Here is a 24847-nt window from a genome sequence, read left to right on the forward strand (position 1 = left end):
TCAATTTTACCTCAACAACATAATGGAAATGAGCTTCATTAATAGGAATTTGATGAAAACATTGTATTGAAAAATTTCGTTTAAAACGAGCAGATGGTGTTAATGTAAACAGTGAATTATTTTCGGATAATAATTTAAAAGCGAAATAAAGAAGGAAATACACTGGCATATGCATTGTTGGAAAAATCATCTGAATTTATTGACAAAGCTGGAACCATTCGTTACTGTTTCATTTAGTTAGAATAACTCATTTTCTGTCTGCATATTGCAAAGGAAAAAATCTCTGAGGCGTTTCAAAGGTTCTTTTTTCAGGATCAATGTTGATATTTGACTGTACATATCTCCCCCCCCCCCCCCCCCTCTCTCATTCTGCATGCGATACTCGCATATTTCGGTGCACACAATGCATGTACGAAATTCATGCTTGATTTCAGAAAACCAACTTCTGCAAACTCCATAGCAAGCCTGACAGCTTTACAAAAGTAAACTTGAGTAACTTTGCCTTCTATCCAAAATTAATATCCACTACAAATGGTTTAACATTAATCATTCACAATTATAACTAATAATGGAGTAGTTTTTGTGAATAAAGGAGCAATGTATCGTATTTATAAATAAAATCAATATTGAATCTCAATATAATTCATATTTTTCTTTTTTACGCCTTTCGTCTAATCTCTAGTATCATAGTGGGTTATATTTCTGTTGGTACGCTGATATAATCGCATATTAGAGAAATGTAGTGAGGTGCAGTGGAAAATGTAGGCAAAGCAGTCGTAAAACTCAAAAGAGCATGTTTATCCGAGAAGATGGAAGAATTCACAGAAAATCTGAGAAGCTTGCACTCGGATGCAGATTCGCCACCATAGCTGGACTGTATATTTGCCGTGCTGGTGATTTCTATGTCTACATAGGTGCATGCATCAGAGAGCAAAAAGTAAAGAGTGAAAGAGATTTGCCTATCGCTAACGTTCTCTGCTCCTTCCTTACTTTGATCTTTCAAGAAAAACTCTATTTCGAGACGTTGCAGTAAATTGCTTTCGCCGAAGTCTTCATACGTTCCTTTCCAGCAATTAATAGTTAAACTCTGTTATAAACTATAATAATTACTTAAATTACTTAGAACAGAACCAATACCTATCCAAACTGGCAAATCATAATTATTACAAAAATATAAATAATATCGTTTCTTTGTTCTTGCTAAAAAGCATTAAATTATGATTTATAGTAAACGATACGAAATTGCATGCCTTTTAAACATCAAATAGGTAAATAATTTTCATCCGCGAGATGCGTAACATTTAAATTATGATAATTGAACAAAATACAACTTCAAAGCTAAAATGTAATTAAAGAAGTATTTTAATTTTTGAGCTGCTTCTGCATCAAAATAAAATTCAGAAGAGTCCAGCCAAACAGGATTTTATTAAATTATTTTAAATTACAAAAGTAAATGAAAAGTTTACAAACAATTTATTATTTCCTTATCAATAAAAACACGCAAAATAGGAAATCTTAATTAAGTTGTAAAATTGAGAGATTTTTAATGAAAAAATTACTAAAGGGATTATTGCTTAGCTTTGGATATTTTAAATTAAAATGAAAAGCGTTGACCTCATTAGACCAACGAGAAATAACTTAAACTGTATAATTTCTACAGCATTACCTTCATATCTGGACTAATGAAAAATTTATATATAACAAACGAGTCTAGTGTTATCTCGAGAAATTATTCAACATTTTCTTGGAGAGAATACTTTTCAGTTACCTTATACAATGAAAGATGGTATTACAAGCGTTGTTAAGATAAAAGCTAAAAAAGGATTCTTTGCAGGTACGAACAGTTGATATGGTAAAGAAAATATTGAAAGTTATACTTTGGTACAATGGAGGCAAGGTATGAGATGATCAGTTGCTAGGTTCATAAAGCAGGGGGAGGAATGAGGAGGTGGGAGGGCAGTATAGTTGGGTTAAGGGAGAAGGTAGAAGCATCGTTAAAGGTAGTACTGAAAGGGTAGAGGGCAGATTATTTATTGGCGTTAAGGCGGCTAGCAGTGTCGTATATCTCCATAGGTGGTAGATTTGGTCGAGTTAAGTTGGAAGTCGAGGTTAGCCGGTGTGACATTACGGCTGCAAGTAGGTGGCTAATGGTCCAAGTATATCAGTTGAGGAACCTTACCCCGCATGCATTCATTGCTCTAGAAAAGCAAATGGCGGGTGTCGCGTTTGCTGTTGCTATGGTAGTGGAAATTTGCGAAATTTTCGTAGCACATAATGCAAGCGTGCACTTACGGATACGCGACCCTGAACTTTGAGCCCGAGGTCGAAGACCTCTTAAATCCTGTCCCTCCCCTCTAGCCATTCCGTCCGTTCTCGTCCCTCCTCCCTCCTCCCGTTCCTGGACAACTCGAACTTGGCCTGATAATGGCTTAGTTCAACAGACTTAGCACTAAGCTGCGAGTCCACGCGGTGCTAATACTTCGCTTGTTGTTTACCCAGCATAAATGCGAATAGCACCCCGATATACTCTCTGACCCACACTGACACTTTTCACTCTAACCTGTGCCCATTATCCTCACACCCTCCTCCTAAACTTCTTACTCCCTCCCGTCCCACACCCCCCCCCCCCCCCACTCTCTATCATACCCTCTCATCAAAACCCACCAAAACCCACATAATCGACATTCTTGGCTGCTTTCGAGCTTAAAAGCTAGCAATGCGGGCTTGACGTATCGGACAACGTCGTCGTGAACTTGTGCAAATATCAGCTGGACTATGCTAATGGAAAACTTCCCACTGACAATGCCGCAGCCATGCATATACTCGACCTAACTTTCTTGGACGCTTTTGTTTCGTCTTATTGCAACCTTCTTACTCGTACTGAGGTTTAATAAGTGCTTTATGCATACGCTTAACTCGAAAGAACAGCCCAAGGCCACTTGTAAAACTTTCAAGATGTTTCACTGCGACTTTACGAGAGAATGATAATTTCGCTTAGAGTACGGCTGGATATAATTTCAAATATTTTCTTAAGCTTAATTATTACTGTAAAATTGTTGAAATATCTCATTGCAAATGCTTAGAGAATACTGGGAGATAGTTTGGTATTGTATAAGTGAGTGAAAAGAAAAGAGAGAAAGAGAGAAAGAGAGAGTTGTGCATTGTCGAGCATCATTAGGCGTACGGAGGAACGGGCTTTTAGCTGGGGGTTATCAGGAGGATCGCAATTATGATGCAATAACCATTTCCAGGGGCACGAGCAATGTAACGTGTGTGGGCAAAAGGGCCCGAGGAGTAAGATCCACGCTGTCCACGTTTAACGAGCGTTTACGGAGTCAAAATTACCGTGGTGTGAGTAAGGGGCTACTATGCATGCTTTGCTCGCGCGCGCAGAGTTCGAGAAAGAAAATAAGAGAGAAAGGGAGAAGGTAGCAGTAGAGTTAACTGACAGGCTTGCCGAGGCGGGGAGGGAAGTAACGCTCAATTTTCTGCGGAGAGCGATAAAGACCGGACACGAATTAGTGGCTTGCTGGAAGAATAAGCTTAATATATAGCAACGAAAACTAGCTGCTGCTCCCTCGCCAATATCGACAGCTAGCCCTCATCCCTGTGATTACCTACTACCAACAAAACTCATATATACATATATCCATCTTTGAAAAATCTATTGCTGTGCTGTATGAATTCTTCTCTATTCCCCTCCATTTTCTAATTTTCTATTTCCTCCTAGCGCACATTTCATACTTAAAATTCATACCTCCACAGTTTTACGTCTTCTCACCGACATAACGACAAATTTCCCGCCTCAGTTTTTGATGATTCCATTTAATGAGAATAGTAAATTCATTCTGGGCTAAAGTTCATACAAGTTATTATTTAAAAGAGAGTAGTTTAAATATGAAACCTCTTCTTCGGGGAAATTCTCTAAAGAATTTTTTATGGTTATGATAAACCCACGAAAGTATCGATTAATTTTATTAAGTATTATCGTAAAGTTTGATAATCACTAAAATCCGACTTGCACCGTAAATACGTAAATTACTCCGACTGATGGGCTTTTCGTCCACTTTTATATAGATGAAACTAATTAGTTTTTAAATTTACTTACTTTCAACGATTAATCTTGTAAATTCTTTGTTTGAAATAGCACTATAATCGTTGGTATAAAAGTAATTTTAGTCTTCTATATAATGATCAATTTCATAAAATAACTCTTTTATCTTCTTATTAAATATACCTATAATAATTAAATAAGTATTTAGTGGATGGAATTTGAACTTTATCGAAGAGGTCAATATTACCCCACTGTAAGTACTTCAGAGGCTTACTTTCAAAGTTTACATTGACATTTTCCAGGAAGCAAGAATTCGAAAATTATTCTCTCTTCAGGATAACGATGAGTTGTTCGAGTAGAGCTCAAACCGTTGGGGAACTTTGACTAGTTGGAAAGTCAATAGTAGTGAAACATTTGGAAACGAAGGGGAGACAAATGACGTACGTCCAATTTCAAATCAAGCAACAGCTAGAATTCTATATATTTAGATAGTCTCAAGAATTTTAATTTCTCGCAGAGACGAAAGTAAAGATGTTTTCCACAATTTTCCATTATTTATAAAGCTTTCTCATGTGCTATAAACGTCAATAAAGATTGAAGAGATGGCTACAAAAATATATTTATGACAGTTTGCAAGTTACTGAACGTATCTTAAAAATAATGAGGTATAATACTATTTAACATAAGTTTATTGATTGCGTTGTCTTATCAATTCAGAAACGTCTTTATTCGTTAGTAATAAGTAAACTGTCAAACTTGAGTGGTATACCGCAGTATAAAGTACGTCAAACATCAGATTTACACAGTGAAAACCTTATGTAAAACAGTTGGAATGTTTATTACCCATACCAAATTCATGACTTATTATAAAATTAGTCATAAGTGAGTACATAGTATGTGCTTTCTTATGCGTGTGTGTGACAAAACTTAATTGTTTTACATATTTAACCTTGTAAAAGCTTTGACTGCTAAAGCAAACGTTTCTAACAAACTAAAATTAAAAACAAGCCTCCCTCTGAAAATGGAACTTTAAAATGTTGGAAGAAAAAGACAGTAATGTGTCTGACAATAGCATGTATGCATATGACAGTCTAGGAAAGCTTCATTTCATAACACGTTTCATTTGCATCCAGTAAATATTTTCCTATTTATTACTCTAATAATAAATTTCCAACAAAAAAGTACCATACACAGGTAGTATATTCTGGTTCATTTTAATAGTATGATAACTGTACAAAAAGTCCAACAAATTATGAAAAAAAATAAATGGTATTAAATGATCAGGGGAGATACTAACCATATTTTTGAATTGTATGTTTTGCACGTATAATAATTTCAACAGAGGAAGGTAAAATATCACGATGATTAAATAGATATATCTAAGGAATAGAGATTTAGAAAGATAGTGATATCAGTGGGTGGAGGGAGGGTAGTAACTGAGAGTCCAAAGAATCATAGGCAGAATTGTAACGGCGCAAAGAAGGTTTGCGTTCGGTTTCGTCGAGCAGCGTCTCAAGATGCAATTTTCTTGTCACGCGCGGGGGCCCAGGAGCGGAGATAGCGGCCCTGTAATTAACGAAAATCTGATGCTGATACGTGGATGCGGCCATTAGCGGTGCAGGCGGCTTCGCTCGACTCGGTGCGAACTCCCTCGTAAACGCAAACGAGCAATGCGGTACGTCGACCCTGCTCGAATTCGTTGCGGCCCTGCCTCCGTCTCATCCCCCCCTCCCCTCTCACTCTCTCTCTCTCTCTCTCTACACTTCTCCATCATCATCCTTTGTCCCACTATGCCCGCTTCCCTGCGAAAACACAATACCTCACACAATAGCATCGCTGCTCCATGCACCACCGCTGTGTGATAATATTCGGGCCGATCCCAATGCCATCTACACCACTAGTCCGCTGTGCACTGGTACTTCGCATTTTCTCTTCTCTGCCTCTCCACTTTTTCATCTAACATCGCATCACCTACTGACGCACTTCCTCCTTTCAGTTAAAAAAAAATTCTATGCCGATATTTTTTCAATTGAAAAACAAATAGGGTTATTGAGTTTGGTGAAAATATTAGCTGAAGAGTTTTTGCAAATTAGAAAGTTTCCCTGCCATCTCCGACTATAGAATTGCAAAGAATACATCAGTGAGAGTGGACATTTGCCTAAAATATGAGTTTCATGGACAAATACGTCGGTCGATGCTTTATCGAGAGAGCGATTTATACGCGTGATTCGGAATAAACAACGGAGGCCAGATTCTGCGCATGAGAAATGCAGTTTAGCGTTACATACGAGGTACGCTGCTGACTTAAATAACCGACGTTAACGTGAGATAACCTATTTCTTTGTATCCTCGAGCACACTTTTGGCCATCGCCCCTATCCAAACTCGCTGCGAACCATATACATATACATATATACTATATACAGTATGATCGTGCAACACAATAGGGCCAATACGAAACAAGCCTGATAATAAATGCTGGCCGTTGCTACGATGAACGACTATCCTTAAAATACGGACCGATGGCCTGCAATTTGCACACCCTATTTTGTACATTGTGTCCGGCATAAATTCTTTTCTTAATCCGATAGCTCTTTGCTTCATCCTTTTTCCTGACTATCCTCCGCTGTCCCTCGGTGATCAATCTGATTAATGGCGCCACGATTGCATAATGCAAAATTAAACTTTTTATGATTCTCCGTAATTTTATACCTAATAAACAGGTGAGTAGAATAAATTAGTATTTACGACTTTTAATGCTTAAAATTAATCATAAGAGTAAACGATACCATAATGCAATTATAGAGAATGAGTGCATGAAATATTATACGCATATTCCTGTAATAGAATGTAACACCATACCTTGTTCATGCTAAACCAATTAACAAAGTTAGGCATGTATATGGATATTTGCTGCTACCAGATATTATCATTGAGTTACAGAGTTGTCTAGTACAGGATAGTTTGATATGAAGTATCTACGACGGACAATTTCACCAAGTTGATGAAAGATAGTGATTCGCGCGAACATTGGAATATCAGTATCAAGCATGAGCTGAATCGCAGAGGTACATGGTGAACTGTGAATGGCTCTTGGTGAGATACAAATGCTACACAGCTATAATCAATGATTATGCGAGAAGATTCTCCATTGCATTAACTTTACTGCGAATAAATAAACATATTATTTGAAATTTTCTCAACTGGTTATCAACATAAAGAAATAAAGAAACAAAGTTATGGAAGGAGAATAATAAAATTCACCCCTTGAAAAGTGGGCCTCGTTTGTAAACCAAACCAATCGAGCTTAATTTCAGACTATTACATCGAGCTTGGCAAACGATTATTCAGTGAGATAAGAGTAATGCAAAATTATATACGATATTTAGTAAGAAGCTGGTTTGGCGTGGGTAGAATAGCCAAAGAGTCTGAAGCTCTTGGGTATAGATGGTACATGTTGATGGGGAATAGGTAGAAAAAGGGGGAAAGCTAAAAATGATCTTGAAATAGGGTAGTTCGACGCGTTTGTGGCCACGCTGTGACTTGGAGACTTTCATAAAGCTCCGTCGACACAGTGGCTGCCGAGTACAGCATGGTTTTCTTTAAAACCGACATTTCAGAACTACTTCTCCACCGTCATCTTTCGGTAGCTTATGCCTCGAGCCCAAATCTCTCTGTGCCGCGCCTCTAAAGCCCTAAGGCATTTTTCATGACGAAACAGTGGCAAGGGCTTTACGCAGTACTAACTTTCTGCCTACTCGACTACCTGCTCTGCTCCTCTCCTCTTCCTACTATTTTCTCGCTCGATTTAATCTTTAAGCATTCATAACGTAGCAGTTTTATTTTAAAGATTCTTATTCTTTTTTATGCTGAAGGTTGATTATAAAATTTAAAATGGATGTAAAGTTGTGTGAATTAACGCTAAACAAGATTCATTTGGAGATATTATAGGCTTTTTATGTTCAACATAAAGTGTAATAGGTTGGATAATCCAGAGTAGTCTGCAATTGAACGGGGAAAAAGGAATTTTGCAAAAGAAGCACGTTTTACTCGACGTCAGCGATTTCCTGATAAGGAAACGAGCTGCTTCAGACAGTAAGGATAGTAGATAATCAGCTGTCCGACACTCCCTGTCACAAATAGCAGGTCGATCTTTCATCCAATGTGCATTACGAAAATCTTCAACCCCATTTAATGAGTTGATATAATTTGATTTATTATCCAATTTAGACACATACTTTTTCTATTAAAATTACTAAAAAAAGAAATTAGTGGATTTGATTAAATGATTTTTGTATTATGTATGGAGATGTTAGAGTGTTTACGTTTTATTTTATTGATTATTGTAGTTCTGGTTTCAAAGCTAATTGCCAATACAACGAAAAAAGTTTTACATCAATTATTCTCAACAAAATTTATGCGAGATGGTAAATAAAACGCTGTACATGGTAAGATGATGCGTGCTTAAGAGTCATTAGCCAGCTTGCTACGCTTTAAGAAAGCATATTTTTCCATGATGGTAGCGATTCCACGATAAGCAAACGAGCTGCTACGGAGAGGAAGCTGATTATCTTTTGAAGTGAAGCTTCTTAGCAGTTGATGACATGTGGTAGCACGGTTAAGCGTCAGAATTTGTGCACCTTCTCAAAATATAATCCAAGAAAACCTTGGTAAGTGTTTTGTGTTTAAGAGTTCAAACAAATCATTAAATCAATAGACTAATAAAATAATTACAACTAATCTCCTTTAATCATTACAAGATAATGTTTTAGACTAACAGTATTTGTTTAAAAAAAAAATTAAACTAATGAAAATTAGACCTATAACAAATGTGTCTGGAGATTGCTTTAGTTATATGTCGATTTTTTGTACTAAAAATCGCATTTCATTGTGCAAACACGTTAAGTAAACTAACAGTGCAATAACCATTGTTTTTCTTCGATATTTTTACGAGAAATTCAATTCAGTTTTATGTTTCTGTATTTGGTTTACTGTTACAGATGGTTGTATACCATTTAACATTTGGTCAAATAATACAATATTTGTGAACTCCTATATTTTATTATCAGGAAACTTTCAAATTTTTGTGAAAATTATTGTGTACTATAAAAATGGTGAAATAATGATTGTAAAAAGAAATCCTGAGATACAGCAATCAAATATATGACGCTAATGAAGGCTTTAAAAGGAGATACTTTTCTTTGAAGATATAAGAAATAGTTAATATATATACATATATTATAGGATTAAATAACATCGACGGTTCCTCTTTGCTGACTCAAAAATAACATTTGAATGTTTTCTAATGTTTTTCTGTTTCTGTCTAAATTGTCAATCTTAGACCCCGCAAAGTATACACAGATTAAAAAAATTTTGTTAACGACGTGTCTTTTAAGTTTGTGAATTAAATACGATGCATAAGTTCCTTTCGTGCTGAATTTAGAGATTTGAATGTTATTTTTGAAGCGTAAAAGTAAGTAAGCAGCTTTGTTACAGCTGACGTATAGGTCCTGGTCATTAATTTTACTTTACAGTATGCAACACGGTATAAGTTAAATTATAGCGAACATTATGGAGGACCATATTACTCGCACTACCAATTTAATTGTAAGAGTACGAAGTTTCTTCATCAGGACACAGAGCAAGAAAAAACTTAATAATTATCAAACAAAGATTTCATGGCAAAAGGATGAGCGCTAGGCCAGAATAATCTATTATAATAGTCATCTTTATATATATATATATATATATAAGTTTCCTTGGTCATGCATTTAGAACAGTTGGAATCACGTTAATTGCACAGGTTGGGAAGTAAACTAGTAACACGTATCAGCAGTAAAGTGATTAAATTCCCATTTGTGGTGAGGTAAGTTTAAGCCAAAGTGGGGCACATTGAAATATCTCGTGCAAATGGTATTCATTTTCAAGAGGAACCCTATCTAAGCAGGCATACGTGTAAACATACTTCTTACTTGATTCACGAGTTGAAGGCAATGGGAAGATAAGAAGTAGGTAAAACGAAACTTGCACAACTCCATAAATATTGTAGAGATGCAGAAATGTGTCTCTTGCTTGCGCCGGACTTTAACGCGCAATACGACTACGCTTGGCGAATGTTTTACTCACTTTATGCTGGATACGTATTAATCCTAGCATTCCTCTAAAAATGTCCCTTTTCCCAAACACAGTAATTTCAAACCAATCTCTAGCCAAAAGAAGCCTATCTATTTTGAGACATTTCGAATCGACAAGAGTTTCCATGAGAAATAATTTTCACGTTGATATTTTCTCTGATAAATAGAAACTTTCTGTCTCAATTCTTGTACAAGCTTTCTAGGTCAAACTTATTTCTGCAAATAAATTTAGGCATATCTAATGTTATCTCCATAATGGAAGACTTTATCCAAGCATGCAATATTAGTTTGATTCTATCTATACGATTGGAAATGTTTATCCATGAAGATTACACGAATCTTCTTTAATTGAAATAACTCGTATGGTTTATAGCGATATTAACAAGATTAAATTACAATGTAATGCACGCGTAGTATACCTATACTGTACAAGATGAGAACGAGTCTACTGAGCAGAAGGAATAATTGCAAATACCTTGAATAATTTAATATAATCTTATTATAGACAATTTTTAACGACTCTATCGCTGTTACATAATTGAATAATGAGTAATTAAAAGATTTAGTATTTTCGACGTTCTATCTGTTTTCGTTCGATCATCGAGTTGAATACTATTATAATTTAACCTTCTAGATAAGTCTCTCTTGTTGGATTTCTGTTTGTTCGATTCCTCACTATTCCTATCTCTTTTAATTTAAAGCCGATTTACGAAATGAAGTAAAAGTCTGAATTTGCCAAGTTACAAAAACGAGAGATAGAGATTTATAACATCCGACTGATGATATATAGATTAGTTTTGGTTCACAGGGTTTTCAAACTACGCGCACGAATGAAATATTAGAGACACGTACTTGCCTTATTCCAAAATTAAAAGCTACAAAAGGTCCAGGTATTCTCTCCCTAATATAATTATCTTAGAAGAAATTTCTTTGTGAAAGCTGTGTGAATTCTAGTCAGCAGATATAGCACACAAAGTTAAATTAATTTTAATAAATTTATCTAACCTCTATATGGTAAGAAGAAATTCTCGATAACTATTGATCCAATGTCAGTAAAAATAGGATTAAATTGTATTGAAAATTCGAACTTCTAATGCCATTTAATTAAAATTACGAGAGTATTGTATGGAACATTTAGTGTATAAGCGAATGAAAGCGGTAGTTGAAGGTTAAGTTTAAGCTAGATTAAGTAAGTTATGTAATTATGTCATGGGTCTAAGTTCAACTTGGAATATAGGAATAAAATACTATTACACTACTTAAAGAACATCGAAATTTATGCAATTACTATGGTTTTAGTGATGATAGAGGACTTGGAGAAGACAGAATTCTATAAACTGATTATTTGCACACGCGCTGTGAATGAAGAGGTCATAATATATTTGTCAAAATAACCTATCATAGACTTTACTTATTTGATTATTCAAATTATTTGATGCATTATCATATCACAGCACGTCTCAGCAGTATATTAATTATGATAATTCCTATTTTATTCTAATTTTCGAAATTAGCCCTGATGGGTTTTCTATCGTTATTTTTACTCTAATAGAATTGTATATAATTTTGTTTACACCTTGTCTAAAAAATATCCACATTTTATTAGTAAATTCAATAAACCATTTACATAGTATATATATTACTTGCCGTTTAATTGAATCAATCAACACTCCCAGCTTCACACAGGTTTTTTGGGAATTTTTTTCAACAATATAATAAAGGATTTAATTCTTCTTTGAAAAACAATTAGCGCGTTCTCTCCACTATGTACGCACACAACCTTCTCCGTTGCTCACATGCAGCATAGACATTCAGAACAGTTTGTTGCATCGATTATCTGGGTGCGACTCAAATTAACAATGCATGATGCATTTGTCGCGAAACAAAATACTCTACACATCCGTAAACATTCGTAATGAAACAAAAAAACCTTCAATAAAATGTCTGGTTTATTGGAAAGGTGATTATTTGTGTTCCGAGTCTTCCAATACTCTGGATTTCATAGTGACAAAATATCACTTTCCTTCCTTGAAGTGATATTAAACCAATTTGCTTAAAAATAAATAGGTTATACACATGTAAATGGCCTGCATTTAAATTCAACGTAGAGAAACATAATTTATTTTTTACAACGGAATACTGTTTTATAATTTAAAAAATATTTTATTTGTTTTTAACCTGTGCAATATCATTTCGACTAATTCTGCAATATTTACTCAAAGTTGTAAAACGTTGCTCTTGTCTGCAAAAGCAGCTAATAAAATAAAAACTTTTTACTACTATGCTCTAAATGTATATGTCGAATTTATACTTTTGGTAGACACAGAATGTATAAATAATCCAATTAATAACAGAAAATGTTATCAAAATACAAATTAAAACTCACAATGCTATCCTGTGAGTGATGCAAAGCAAACAAAACTTTTATTGAGATGAAATTTCCAAATGCATAAAAACGAGGAAAATATATTGAGGTTTGATATAAAACGTTAGAGTTTTTTTGAACGATTCATTCTACCAAATGTTATTAATAATTGCCGTGAAAGATTTCAAATGAAACTAGAGTGTATTTTTTTATTGCAAACAAAATAAGGTTTTGTTAAATAGTCGAAATTTACAATAAACTGAACGATGATTCGAACAATTTATGATATTAATTATTCTCTCTATAAAGCCTTGATTTAAATCAAATTTTCCGTCTGATGTGTATATTCTGCTCTGTTATTTACTGCATCAATATCATCATGCTTCTTTAATAAACCGATAAAACACGCTCAAATACTGATAATGCTTTATAGACTTTATTGAAATAAAGGAACGGTTAAAGAAAATTGAAATTGGAAATAATGAGTATAAAAGAAATTAGGAAATTTACTGCATTTTGCTTATTATAAAATAATTCAGAATATAAAAATGTTTCATAAATTATTGTATTACAAGTTATTATCATTATTGATCTAATTCTCTAAATTTATACCGAACTATCATTTGTAATTTTTAGTCGAAATAATGCATAATCCTTGTAAAGTCCTTATCAAAGGGTCTTTGGGTGAAATTGATGCCACAGAATTGGGAATTAGATAATGAATAATACTGTAAGGATTTTTTTTTAGTAAGCTGAAATGGTAAGAAAGCCGATCGATATACGAGAGGAGTGCTAACGAGTAGGTATCTATAGGCGTTATAGGATATAACCAGTTTGCATCAACGTCAGGTAACTATATAACTAAGTACTTGATGCATTCCGGTATTCCGGTTTTTGCTTGGGCTGGCTAGGGCCCTTGCGCAGAAGCCGGCTGAAATGGGCTGGTCAGCTCGGCTTTAAATCTAGACATAAATCTCTCATCCCCTTTTAATTCAGCGTCTAGAAAAACAAAGCCATCTCACCAGAGTCATCCTCTCTCTCTCTCTCTCTCTCTCTCTCTCTCTCTCTCTCTCTCTCTCTCTCCTCTCCTTCACGTATACATATAATTTATTTTCAAAACACTATATAGGCCCAACTTCGCTTTATCCCACTCTCTCTTTCTCTCCTTTGCTCCCATACATATATACACACTTATACTCATCCCTTCTTTCTTTATTTGTTTGCTCGTCGTACTGCTTGCTTTTCGTATTCGCGACTATCCCGTCATCATCGCTTTAACAGCCTTATGGACCTTACCCCCACCCTTTCCCCTCCAAACTTCTTTACCACGACGCAATCTACTTTCTACGCTTCGCCATTATCTTCCAAATTTATTTTCCGCTACATCACTGCAGGCCGCAGGTTATTGCTAAAAAAAAGTGCTTAACTATGCGAATACGAAGCAACTCTTTTTTGAAACTATCAGCCTACTAAACAGTTTGAGTAGGCTCCTTCGGTGAAGTTGCATATATAAAAGTATTTAAGATTTTAATAACGATAGCGTTGATCAGTTATAAATACTTTAAAACAAAAACTATGTTATTTAAGAATATTAAAAGAGTGCAATAGTTATATGAGAAAAATAACATTGGTTGAAGAAGAAAAACGATGAAAACGTACAATTCGAAGCAGGGATCTACCTAGATAAACTGTTAAATAGAAGAAGCTCTTAAAGCAATTTGCTTGCCTATATTGAAGAGCTAGAGTGACCTTTACTATCCGCAAGGACGTAATTGTATGATCAATGAATGTATTGTTAGATAGTCTCTTGAACGAATGAAATGATTAAATTAATTGAAAAATGCTTGATCTTAATTAACTGCTTCATTAAATTGAAACTACTATATTTTTCAGTAGCATAAATGGTTGAGAGCTACTTTAAATTTATAAATTAAGCAAAAATATGCTGAGTTTTTTATAAGAGATTTTAACATCTAGGATGCTCTTCGCTTTAAGTAATGTACTTTTGAAATAAGTGAGTGATGTTTAAATCAATTAGTTTAATATGGAAATATAATTGAAAATTAGTAAAAGGAAGTGCTAGGCTTAAAGTGATATATTAGGTTTTCCTTTTGCTTCAATCATGAAATTAGCTTCTCTTCTCCAAAAGGATGTCACCATCATCATTTTAGCAGCCTTACCAAGGAGAGAGTCCTTTAAGTTTACTCTCTCTTTTTGAACGCCAGGGGTACTTACATTCTAGGACTCTTCTCATCCTCTCTCTCTTTCTATCTTCTCTGTCTTTATCATCCATCAATATTTTTTTTTTTTTCTCAAATGCTCCATTTTTTCTACTTTCCTACAATGAAGCCTTTCTCAAATAACACGAGCTCAGGAACCACAATCACTAGAAACATCCCTTGTATATTTAAATTATTCTTTGGTCTCGGTTTAATTATCTCAGAAATTTTTATAAGTCACCAAATTTACATTTCTTTGTTCTTGTATAAAAATCTATTTTCGTAACTCTAAGAAGCAACGAATTCCAGAAATCTGTTTCGTCGAGTATCACTGCTGCTGAAGGAAGTTAATATATGCAAGAGCAAGTAATATGGCTTTTAGTATATATATATGCCTTGGTAGCATTTCGCATGCAATTGGATAATGACGAGTGGTTGTCACAGATGGCCGAAACAGTTTCCCACCACAATCAGCAGGTGCGTCGTACAGTGTTCTCTTCTAACGTGAGAAAGAATTGGCAAGCGCACCTGCTTGAACCTGCTCCTTGCAAGATCGAATCGTGGAAGTTTCAGTGAGAGCAACGAGGACCGGGGAGAGTCCTGCAAAATCATCCCTGGCTCACGATGACATGGCCTATTAGCCTTAATAGGGTCGTTCGCGCGAGATACCCTTACCTCATCTCATATCTGACACCCTCCTCGAACGCCTCCAATCTCATCCTCTCACGATACCCCACATCAGCAACTTAAATATACTCCCTTACCTTAACCTCCTTACTCAAGTAAACGTCTGTAAATCGCTTAATTCACTCCATGATAACATCCGCCTACCGTGCACCCTTCCTATCCGTTTCGCAACCCTTATCGCGCCAAATTCTCAAACTTCTTGCAAAAAGCCAAATAAATTACAATTTCTGTCATAAAAATCGCCATTTAAGAAATTAATACTACCTTACGTGTACTTTTTCAGGATCTCTCATTGGTTCGAAAATCTATTATCAGGTAACGGCGATTCTCTTCTTTTACGGTGGGGAAGCAGGAATGAAAAAGAACAATGATAAAGTGGCCAATATGTGAGCGAGTACGACCCACGGATTTCTACTATGTCAGGGCAAACGACGAGAAATAAATTTAAGTATATTTGACGAAAGAAAGGTGCTGCTTGGCGACGTGACACTCGTTCTCGGAAAAAGGTACAGTTGCAGAAAGAAATTGCAGTAGTATGGGCTGGAAATGGGAATGGAAAGGGATTAATAAAAATGTTATAAGCTACTTTTTCGAGATAGTAGAAAAAGTGAGAAATGAGCATGAAGTGGAAGTGCGAAAGTAAAGGTTCAAGTGGAGAGTCGAGTCGAGAAGAAAATGTAAAACGAGAGTGATACTTTACGGAGTTCGCCACAATCGCAAGTACACGTTGTGAGTTTTGCATTTCGAGAATTTCCAAAGAAATTTCACGCAGAATCGAATTGTGGACTCAGCGATATTCCGGCAGCATTAACGGCAGTTCTAAAGACGGACGAGAGTATACTCTCACGTTTATTAGAGATTTCGAAGGAAACTTGGTCATTTGGGGTTCGTAAGTACGTACCTACGTTTCCAACTTGGTACCAACTTGCAATCTTATTGCCACAAAGATAAGACCAAAGGTATCATTTTTCTTGCAATCAATAATTGCTCTCCCAGGAATATTTTAATAAGTCAATCTGACTTGCCAGTAATTTCTTCATTCATATTCATTGAACCAACGAAAAAATGAAACAGTGACGAATAGTTTCTTGAAGAACCCGTTTAATTATAGCTTTTAATAAAAACGAAGGTCTTTCCTCCTTTTTAGTCGTTAAATATAGACAATGAAAGTACGAAACAATAAATCTTTCGTTAATTGGCTCCAATGACACACAGATTAGATGTATTAAATAAGACTTGGAGGTTTTTAAGCACAGTTGAATATATCGGAATAAAGTAGAGGGTGAAGATTTAATTTCACGGAACCTTGCGGTTTGAAAGTGTGCAGGGTCGATATATACCCAATGCATGAGAGTGTATTCAAAACCGTGCTGCAAATTGATTTCTACGAAGAGATTTGCACGCCCAGTGCAAAATTAACGTTTGCTTTTACCGCAAGGCTAAAAGGAATAAATGGCTGGAATTAAAAGTGCGGCCAACAGCCGGAAGGTATTCGACGAAAAATGCAGTTTTTCCATTTAATTGAGGAGTAGGAGATAAACACCATTAAACCTTGAACCTATCTCGCCTACTTTATCGCTCGACATAGTCAAACGATTAACGTGCATGCAATGATACACGAAAAATACTCGTTTGCACAGTTCTATTTATGTGGCCAAGCTGATCTTACGAGAGAGAACAAGAGGAGGAGGGGGGGGGGGGGCAATACAATAATATTCTGTAATGAAATTATCGAAGCAAAATGAGAAAGGTTTGTCTGATAGACAGGCAGCTCTATCAAGAGCACAGTAGCCAGTGGCGATAATTGGGAGAGTCTGTTATTTTTAGTTGAGGTTTCTCGATAAATAAATCGTGAGGATTGATATTGACAGGTGCAACTAGATGGAAGGAACTGAAAGCAAAGCTGCGACTGGCACTCGAGGAACGTGTAAGGCCGAAAAGAGGCTTTCAAAGCATGGCAGGTCGACGATCGTTGAATACCGCAAACCGTTTTGACTCGAACGCAGGCTGGGCTATCCCTGGACACGCTTGCTTATGGCTAAAATACGAGCGAACCGTTAGTATTAGTACAGCAAAAACCGTTGCATCATAAATTATTCTCCACATATATCTCAGAGATTATTCTTTAACGCTTGAAACTCAGAAACGTTTGACGTTTAGTTGGCAAGTTTTTTCATCGCTGAAAAGTTTTATAAGAAATTTTTTGAAAGTCGATAAGCGAGGAAAGGGCACACAGCTGAACTTGGCTAGTTGAGAGAAGTCATGTGTCGATCTGTCGATTTTTTGGTAGAACGGAAGTGAGCTGATTTGGCATTTTAAGGAGATTGTCACATTGACTATGAGAGAAAGAGCTGAGAACGCGTATGAGCAAATGGACCTCCCAAGCGTGACTTTGCTTCTCCCTCGAATACCGTATAGTGCGGAATGCTGTACGCTCGCCGTACGACAGAAAAGAATAAGAAGAATAAATAAAAGAAGAAGTGGAGGAAGAAGAAGAAGGGAAAAAGGGATGAGGCAAGGCAAGTGAGCGCACGACTCACTTTTTTCTCACCTCCACGCCTCAAGGTATTTCGAGTCGAAAGAACAAAGAGAGCATCGCGTTAAAATCTTCTTCCTTCTAGAATACGTTACACAATATGCACCAACCGGAATATCCAACGGATCATCGACTTGATCACTTCCGTATTATAAAATAAACATCAACTTTTCCGTTTTTCTCGCCTCCTCGCAATTCCTATTGTTTGTTTCTATTATTTTCGTTAAAACAGTCTTACTTTTTGTGTAATTAGTGTGAATTTCGAAAAATTGTCCTGTATCCCAGCTCTAAGATATATCTGGTTAACCGCTCTGTCCTATATACAATGTCTTCTATAACGATATTGTGAAAAACTTTTGCCAAGAAAATTGCACGGTGAGAAATAAATTCCCGATAATTGAATTGATGTTGGCTGTGCGAGCAATAAGTGAGTTTTGTCGAGAACTATTCTCATCTATAATAGACGCTAAGGCGAAATTCTTATAATTTATTTTAGCAAGAAATTACGATAAAAAAGAGAAAGTTCACTCTACCAACGACAATATAAAGTTTGTAAAGCTGCTTAGCAATAAATGTACAAAAGCCAGTGTAAACATCCATATTTCTTTCAGTATCTATAAACTTTCGCGTCGACATTTATTGGAAGTTTAACCAAGTTTTAGTTTTAATTATTCTTATTTTCCTATACTTCGTCTGCAGACCTTCTCTTTTATTGACTATTTTTACAGTTATAATTGCTCTAATTATCAATGCATCACTTAATCATAGGATTACCGAAGATTTAAACATTTTAAAGATTAAAAATATAAATGCAGAAAAGTTATTCTGCACAACGCTAAAATCTTTTCATCCGCTATTAGGCTTACAATTAATTCGCCCAATCTGGAGCTACATTTTAGGCATTATGTAGCTTTGTTAGTAATATTAATCCGACTAAATTGTGGCAGCTTGAGAATTTGGCCTTAAGGATCAACCGCTGTGCTAGTGGGGTGGGTTAATAAAAGGAAAGCAACCATCTTCCAGTGGAGCAGGGAGCACTAGAAGCAGGAAGATCGGGAGAAGACAGGGAGAGAGGAAGAAGGCCAAGGCAGAAGTACTCTGGTGCTCCTGGATAAGAGTAACTTTGGGTATCTAACCTCTTGTGCGAGTAGCAGCATCTGGTCATACTCGCAATTCTTGAGATTAGTAAAAGCATTCGGAGGAATGAGGAAATATCTTGCCTAAGAAGGATTTACTCTGCACCTTGCTGAATTTTCATTTTTGGTTGGTTCCAAATCTGGCTGACATCATGGAAAAACTGCATAATAAATTTATTCACACCATATTTTAATGTTAAAAGTGGTACTAACGTGGCTATATATAATATATTTCGAATAAATGCTTTCGACACATAGTTTAAATGTAATGGAGAATAGTTTCTCTTTTTTTGTCTGATTAAAGGGTTAGAAGTTTTCACAACGAATGTCGTTTAAGAGTCAGATCGTGTTCCCAACTCCACATAATGGAGAAACAGTGTAACCGATGCTTCGATATTCTCTCCATCGGATAACCGATTGGTCAAATTGTTTTTTTGTTATCCCTTTTATTCAAACCTATCCACGATTTTGCACTTAGGCATGAATACCCATGATCTCCACACGATTCACGAGAGCAGTTTTTTTTAAAGCTTAGTTTTGTATAGATTTATTATGACTACATAGGGGTCAACAGAAAATATTAAAATATTGCTGAATGGAAAATGCAAATCTATTGCAGGTGTACGAGATAAAGGGAAGAGAAACAAAATAAATCAAGCAGCTCAATTTCTATCTACCATAATCGGTAAAGGACATTTATGACTGTAGTATAGTAAACATATTTCTGATTTGAAATTTCCATCGCTCCATTTAAAGCAAAAGATGCGAAAATAAAATCAAATCAAAAAATTTCTTAAGTACACTATTATAATCAGCTCTATTTATTAAAGTGTACTATTTGGTATAAAGATTTTCAAATAAAATTATTCATTATTGTTATAATATTAACGATTTATCAACAAACATTTCTAAAATGAGTTATGATCAGATTTATCTATCTATCGAACAAAGAAAGTAGCATATTGTAATAAAAGATTTAAATACTCTTTTCTACAAATTGAGTTTTTATGACGATGTAAAAGAGAAAACATTACTCACGTCTTGCGCCGAAAGGACCCTAGTCGCTGGTTGAATAGCGATGCTTCCGGAATTAGGACGGTGACACAAGGAATTGCTAGTATTCTCTCGTGAACAAATGCCTTTATACCAAGGCAATCCGTTCGAACTATTTCTCCCATTTCGATATTTCCTCCAAACGTGCCTGCAAATTGAGAGGGAATTCACTCAATTAAAAAATAATATATGCATATAACCAGAATAAGGTTGAATTATATTGAATATATTGATTAAGTCAATAAATTGCAAAATATAGTTTAAAGATTTCCTCTTCGTACCAAACATCGCATTACGTACTTTGGATGGAGCTACTATATTACCAAGGAATATTATGATTATTTCATTTATAATACATCTTTCGCAATTAAGTCATTATATATATATATATATATATAGTCTTATCGTTTGAGCGAGAATTCAAAAGGGAGATTATTTTATGAAGTATTGATATTCATGGTAGAAATTTGAGAAATTCAAGATTTCGGATCTTTAAAGGAACCTTCTTTGCTTAACGCGTTAAGAACACATAATGTCTGGGAGAAAGAAGAGCCATTTCAAAGTTACCCCAGCTTAAAGTTTGCACGACGTTGAAAATTTTAAGAGGCACCGTGCGCACGAACAGGCCTCTTTCGAGGATTCCAGAAGCATAAATTTAACCACAAATGGCAAGCTCCTCCGATCTATGAATATATTTCATACAATTTTCACAGGGACAAGGTTTTCTCGGTTATAGGTATCAAGCTAGAAATCTGCATAAGATTCAGCCGTGAAATTAAACAAGTCGTTTAAAGCAATTTCCTTATTAAGTAATCATCCGCTATTAAGCAACTTGCTCTCGTTTCGCTCTAAGTGAAACAACCATGTGAACAGTAATAAATAATATCTAAGAGCAGCAGCAGTAGCAGCAGCAGCAGCAGCATGTAATTAGGACAAAGCAGTTGATTTTGCAAATGAGGTGTTAAGGGAAGATGGTGGATAAGATGAATGTAAAAGTTGAAAGTTTCTGAACAATTGGAGCGAAGAATTATACCCAAAGTAAGCTGACTTTGGAATCTGTGGTGGTGGGTTGGTAAGAAATGAAGCCTATCAAATACTAAGCCTAGCTGAGAGAACTTAAGCTCGAATGTCGATCGATCAAGGTAAGAATTTATAGATGCCAATGGAGGTGTTTCTATCGCGATGGAAACTAGTGGTCCGGCTGTGATCGAAAGGACCAAGTGACCTAGGACGTGGCAGAGCTCGCCTGCATTGAATTGCACGATTAATCAACGTCAATTCCTTTCCCTCCTCCCTTATTCTCTTTCTCACTCTCATCTTTCTCTCGTTACCCCCAACATACTCCTCTTTCTCTCCTAGCTTTCTTCATTCACATCTTCAATTTGTTCTCCTTTTTCCCTCATACTTCCAACTTTAAACCACCTTATAATTATACTACTTTTTTACTTCCAGCCCTATTTTACGTCCCATTTAATATATTCCAGCTTTTTATTCTTCTTCCCTCTACCATCAACCCATTTTTTTGTCCTATCTTCCTTATTCATCACTATCAACATTCAGTCCTCTTTTTATTTTGAAAATACCAACAGCACAATGCTCAGGGGAAGCTAGAATTTACCATAATGAAACCTTGCTGATTTACGATCACGCGTGCAAGGGAAGAATGCTGAAACGACTAATGTTATACGCTTCGAAAACTTTATCTCTTGACTTTCATCGTGTCAATAATGGCAAATTGTTAACAATTTTAAAAATAACAAATATACGAATAACGCAAATGAGTGACACTTGCAGATTTTACTATCTTAGGTTATAAATTCTTTTTCCGAATCATGGGCGCAATTCTAGCCTTTTGCTGGAGACTATACATATAGTGAGTTGACCAGAGTTAAACTAAAAATTCTTTAACGAGTTTTTGTAATGCCACTTCCGGATCGTAAGCAAATCCGTGGAAATATACACAGAACGACAATAAAATAGAAACTTGGATAGATTTAAGGAGGAAGGTCTTAAAATGAAGAGACGATTTGTATAATGAAGGTTTCGTAGGTTGGACAGTTATAGTATAGAGAAGCAGGAATGGGAGGTGTCCCAGAACGGAAAGCGTTTAATAGTGGAAGCGTGTGGATAGTGCTAAAGTTTGCAAAGTTAAAGGCGTCGTAAAATAAAAGCTTTGTGAGAGGAAAAGAGCGTCTATCAAAGGTAGTAAATTCGAAGGGACGCGTCCATTCGGTCTGAGAGTCGGGTCGAGGTGTCAACAACGTTTTGCACGAGTGCCTGTCTCACGATAATTCGCTCATTCCGCTAAAAGCTCACTTCACATTTTGTCCATTCTCTCTCTTGCAGTCTTTGCGTAGCTAGCTTTCGCGCTGGACGTCCAAAGCCGGGTCCGTTTCTAGCACTTAAAACTCACTTTCGTATAGCATACCATATACCTACACAACTTGCTATACGAAACTATTTAGTGCTTCTCATTAACAGTCTCTACGACTCTTACAAAATTCTCTCACCCTCGGTTTGTTCCCCTTCAAAAAGCTACTCTAAAGCTCCCCTACGATTTCCAGAACGCTACACTGTCGCTTTTCCTTCGAGTCGCCTCTTTTCTTCTGTTTTCTTTCAATTAATTCTGCACGACTTGTTCTCTGCGTTCATTCTAATAAACGAGGTACAGAGGCGACAAGCAACGAAGCAAAGAATATTCTAGAATTAGACATTCATTTACCTGACACCAAATGCTATCCCCAGCGCAATGATCAGTGGCAGCAAAGTTGATATGCAGGCCAGAAACACTGTTTGTATATCCGAAAAAGCAGCAAGTATACCTGTAACAAAATAAACCGTATATGTATATATATATATATATATAGCACAATCACTTCCTTGCAACATTTTTCTTAAGACTCGAAACAATTCAAACAACAAGAAAAGAGGGAGAAATAAAACATAAGTTCTCTCGTGGAACATTTAATCGATACAAGATAAGCTCTCAACATTTCATTGAAGATTAGAAACAAGAACATATTGCAGTTTGTACTTCCTTCCTTCCATTTTACGATAACGCTCCCAGAGTTATAGTGTCCTGTGCTAACCCTTCGTTAGCCAAGGCGATTTAACGGATTAATCTTCTGCTGATACTCCAAGAAACTTTGTTATTAGATAAATTAATGAATTATTATAGAAATTGTAAATTATGTTACAATGATTACTAAACATGTTGACTATATTTACGATATAATGTAATTTAAAAGCGTTTAGTCAACTGATCGTTACCACCAAAATTAGTTGTTACGTCGATATTTTGGTATATCGTGTATTTAGGTAAATAATTGACTTCAATAAAAGTTCGTGCGGTGTTTTTGAGTTTTTAAGTGACGTGTAATATGCAAGGGAAAAGATAAATTGCTAGAACGGAGCACATTGGCGTAATGTACTGTCAGTTCTATATACCAGAAACGTCAACTGCAACTGTCGGGTACCGTCAGCTTGTGGCAAAGCTCGTCAAAGCTTGCGTAGTAGCAACTCAGCCGTCGCCAATTTATACGCACACCTACATATACAAGAGATATGCTTGCAGGAACATCGCAAAAACATGCTGCCAAGTATTCGTAATAGTAATTAAAACTCACGAAAGAGCCAGAATAGTGACCACTTTTTAATACGTTATAAATGTCATCTTGTTACAGCAGAAACTCAAAAAACTTTTATTCTCCAGTGCTCGACAATATCAAATAAAACCAAGTATTTTGTTATTAAATTTCTTTGTCGTATATTTCTTTATTACGCGATACAGCGCGCTTTTACTTTTATTTCAACGCAAGATTGGTAGACAAGAAATGTAAAACTCGCGGGCACATCAATGTTACATAGATCTACTTAATTGATAGTGTCATAACAATCATTTTATTCTCGATATCGAGATATCTTGTAAATGTGTAACAAGTTTGAAATTTAAATTAATGTCAGCTGAAATCAGATATAAATAATAAAATTTCTATGGTATAACTGTAACGCGATCGCTGGGGAAAAGAGTAGTCCTCTCGTAAGCTGTTTCAGTATTCTGTTGATAAATTTGGAAATTTTATTCATTAATACAGAAACGATTAAGTAATTATAAAGAAAGAATACATACATTATACTATTAACTGAAAAGACAGCATATCTAAAAACTGTCGGAATTGGACAGACACGTTGTACGTCGGAACTTGTTATTTTAGACTAGTGGAAGATTTTCTGATTGCAATGGAACTCTTCTTAAGATTTCATAGCTCCTTCAGCAGAAGTTATTCGTTTGGTTTGAAACTGTCATAAAATTTTTAGACTCCGGGACACAGTTCTTCCCATTTAATGATTCATTGATCTCTTTTATAACTTAATAGAAACCTACTTTTTCCAATTCGATAATAATTAAAAAATTATGAAATGTGTGTTAAATATTTTAAACTTCCTTTGATTAATATTGCTAAAAATTGTCATATGAATTTATTCTTAAAATTTAATTTCATTGTATTATTTTTGTTAAAGAGAGATTCGTTCGAAATAGGATTTGCTGTTTTAAAGGGTGATGTTAATATTAAGAGAAGCTCGTAAAAGTGTTTTTTCTCGTTTATGATGAAGCGAAGCACTATAGCTTGAAGAGATTTTCGAAAAGTACCAGAGAGGGGTGA

General features: G+C 35.6%; 1 protein-coding gene across 1 annotated transcript in view; it reads right to left on the reverse strand.

The window, feature by feature from the left end:
* Positions 1-24847, reverse strand: part of LOC136775681 (uncharacterized) — a 91622-nt gene that overhangs the window by 58931 nt on the left and 7844 nt on the right. Inside the window, exons 2-3 of the mRNA XM_066730663.1 lie at positions 22906-23005; positions 20169-20331 (exon numbers count right to left, since the gene is read on the reverse strand). Coding sequence (XP_066586760.1) covers positions 20169-20331; positions 22906-23005 — 263 coding nt within the window. The remainder of the gene's footprint in view (positions 1-20168; positions 20332-22905; positions 23006-24847) is intronic.

The sequence above is a fragment of the Prorops nasuta genome, unplaced genomic scaffold, assembly GCF_024137725.1.
Source record: "Prorops nasuta isolate Cenicafe-Biocafe unplaced genomic scaffold, Cenicafe_Pnas_1.2 PNAS00008, whole genome shotgun sequence".
Classification (NCBI taxonomy): Eukaryota; Metazoa; Arthropoda; class Insecta; order Hymenoptera; family Bethylidae; genus Prorops; species Prorops nasuta.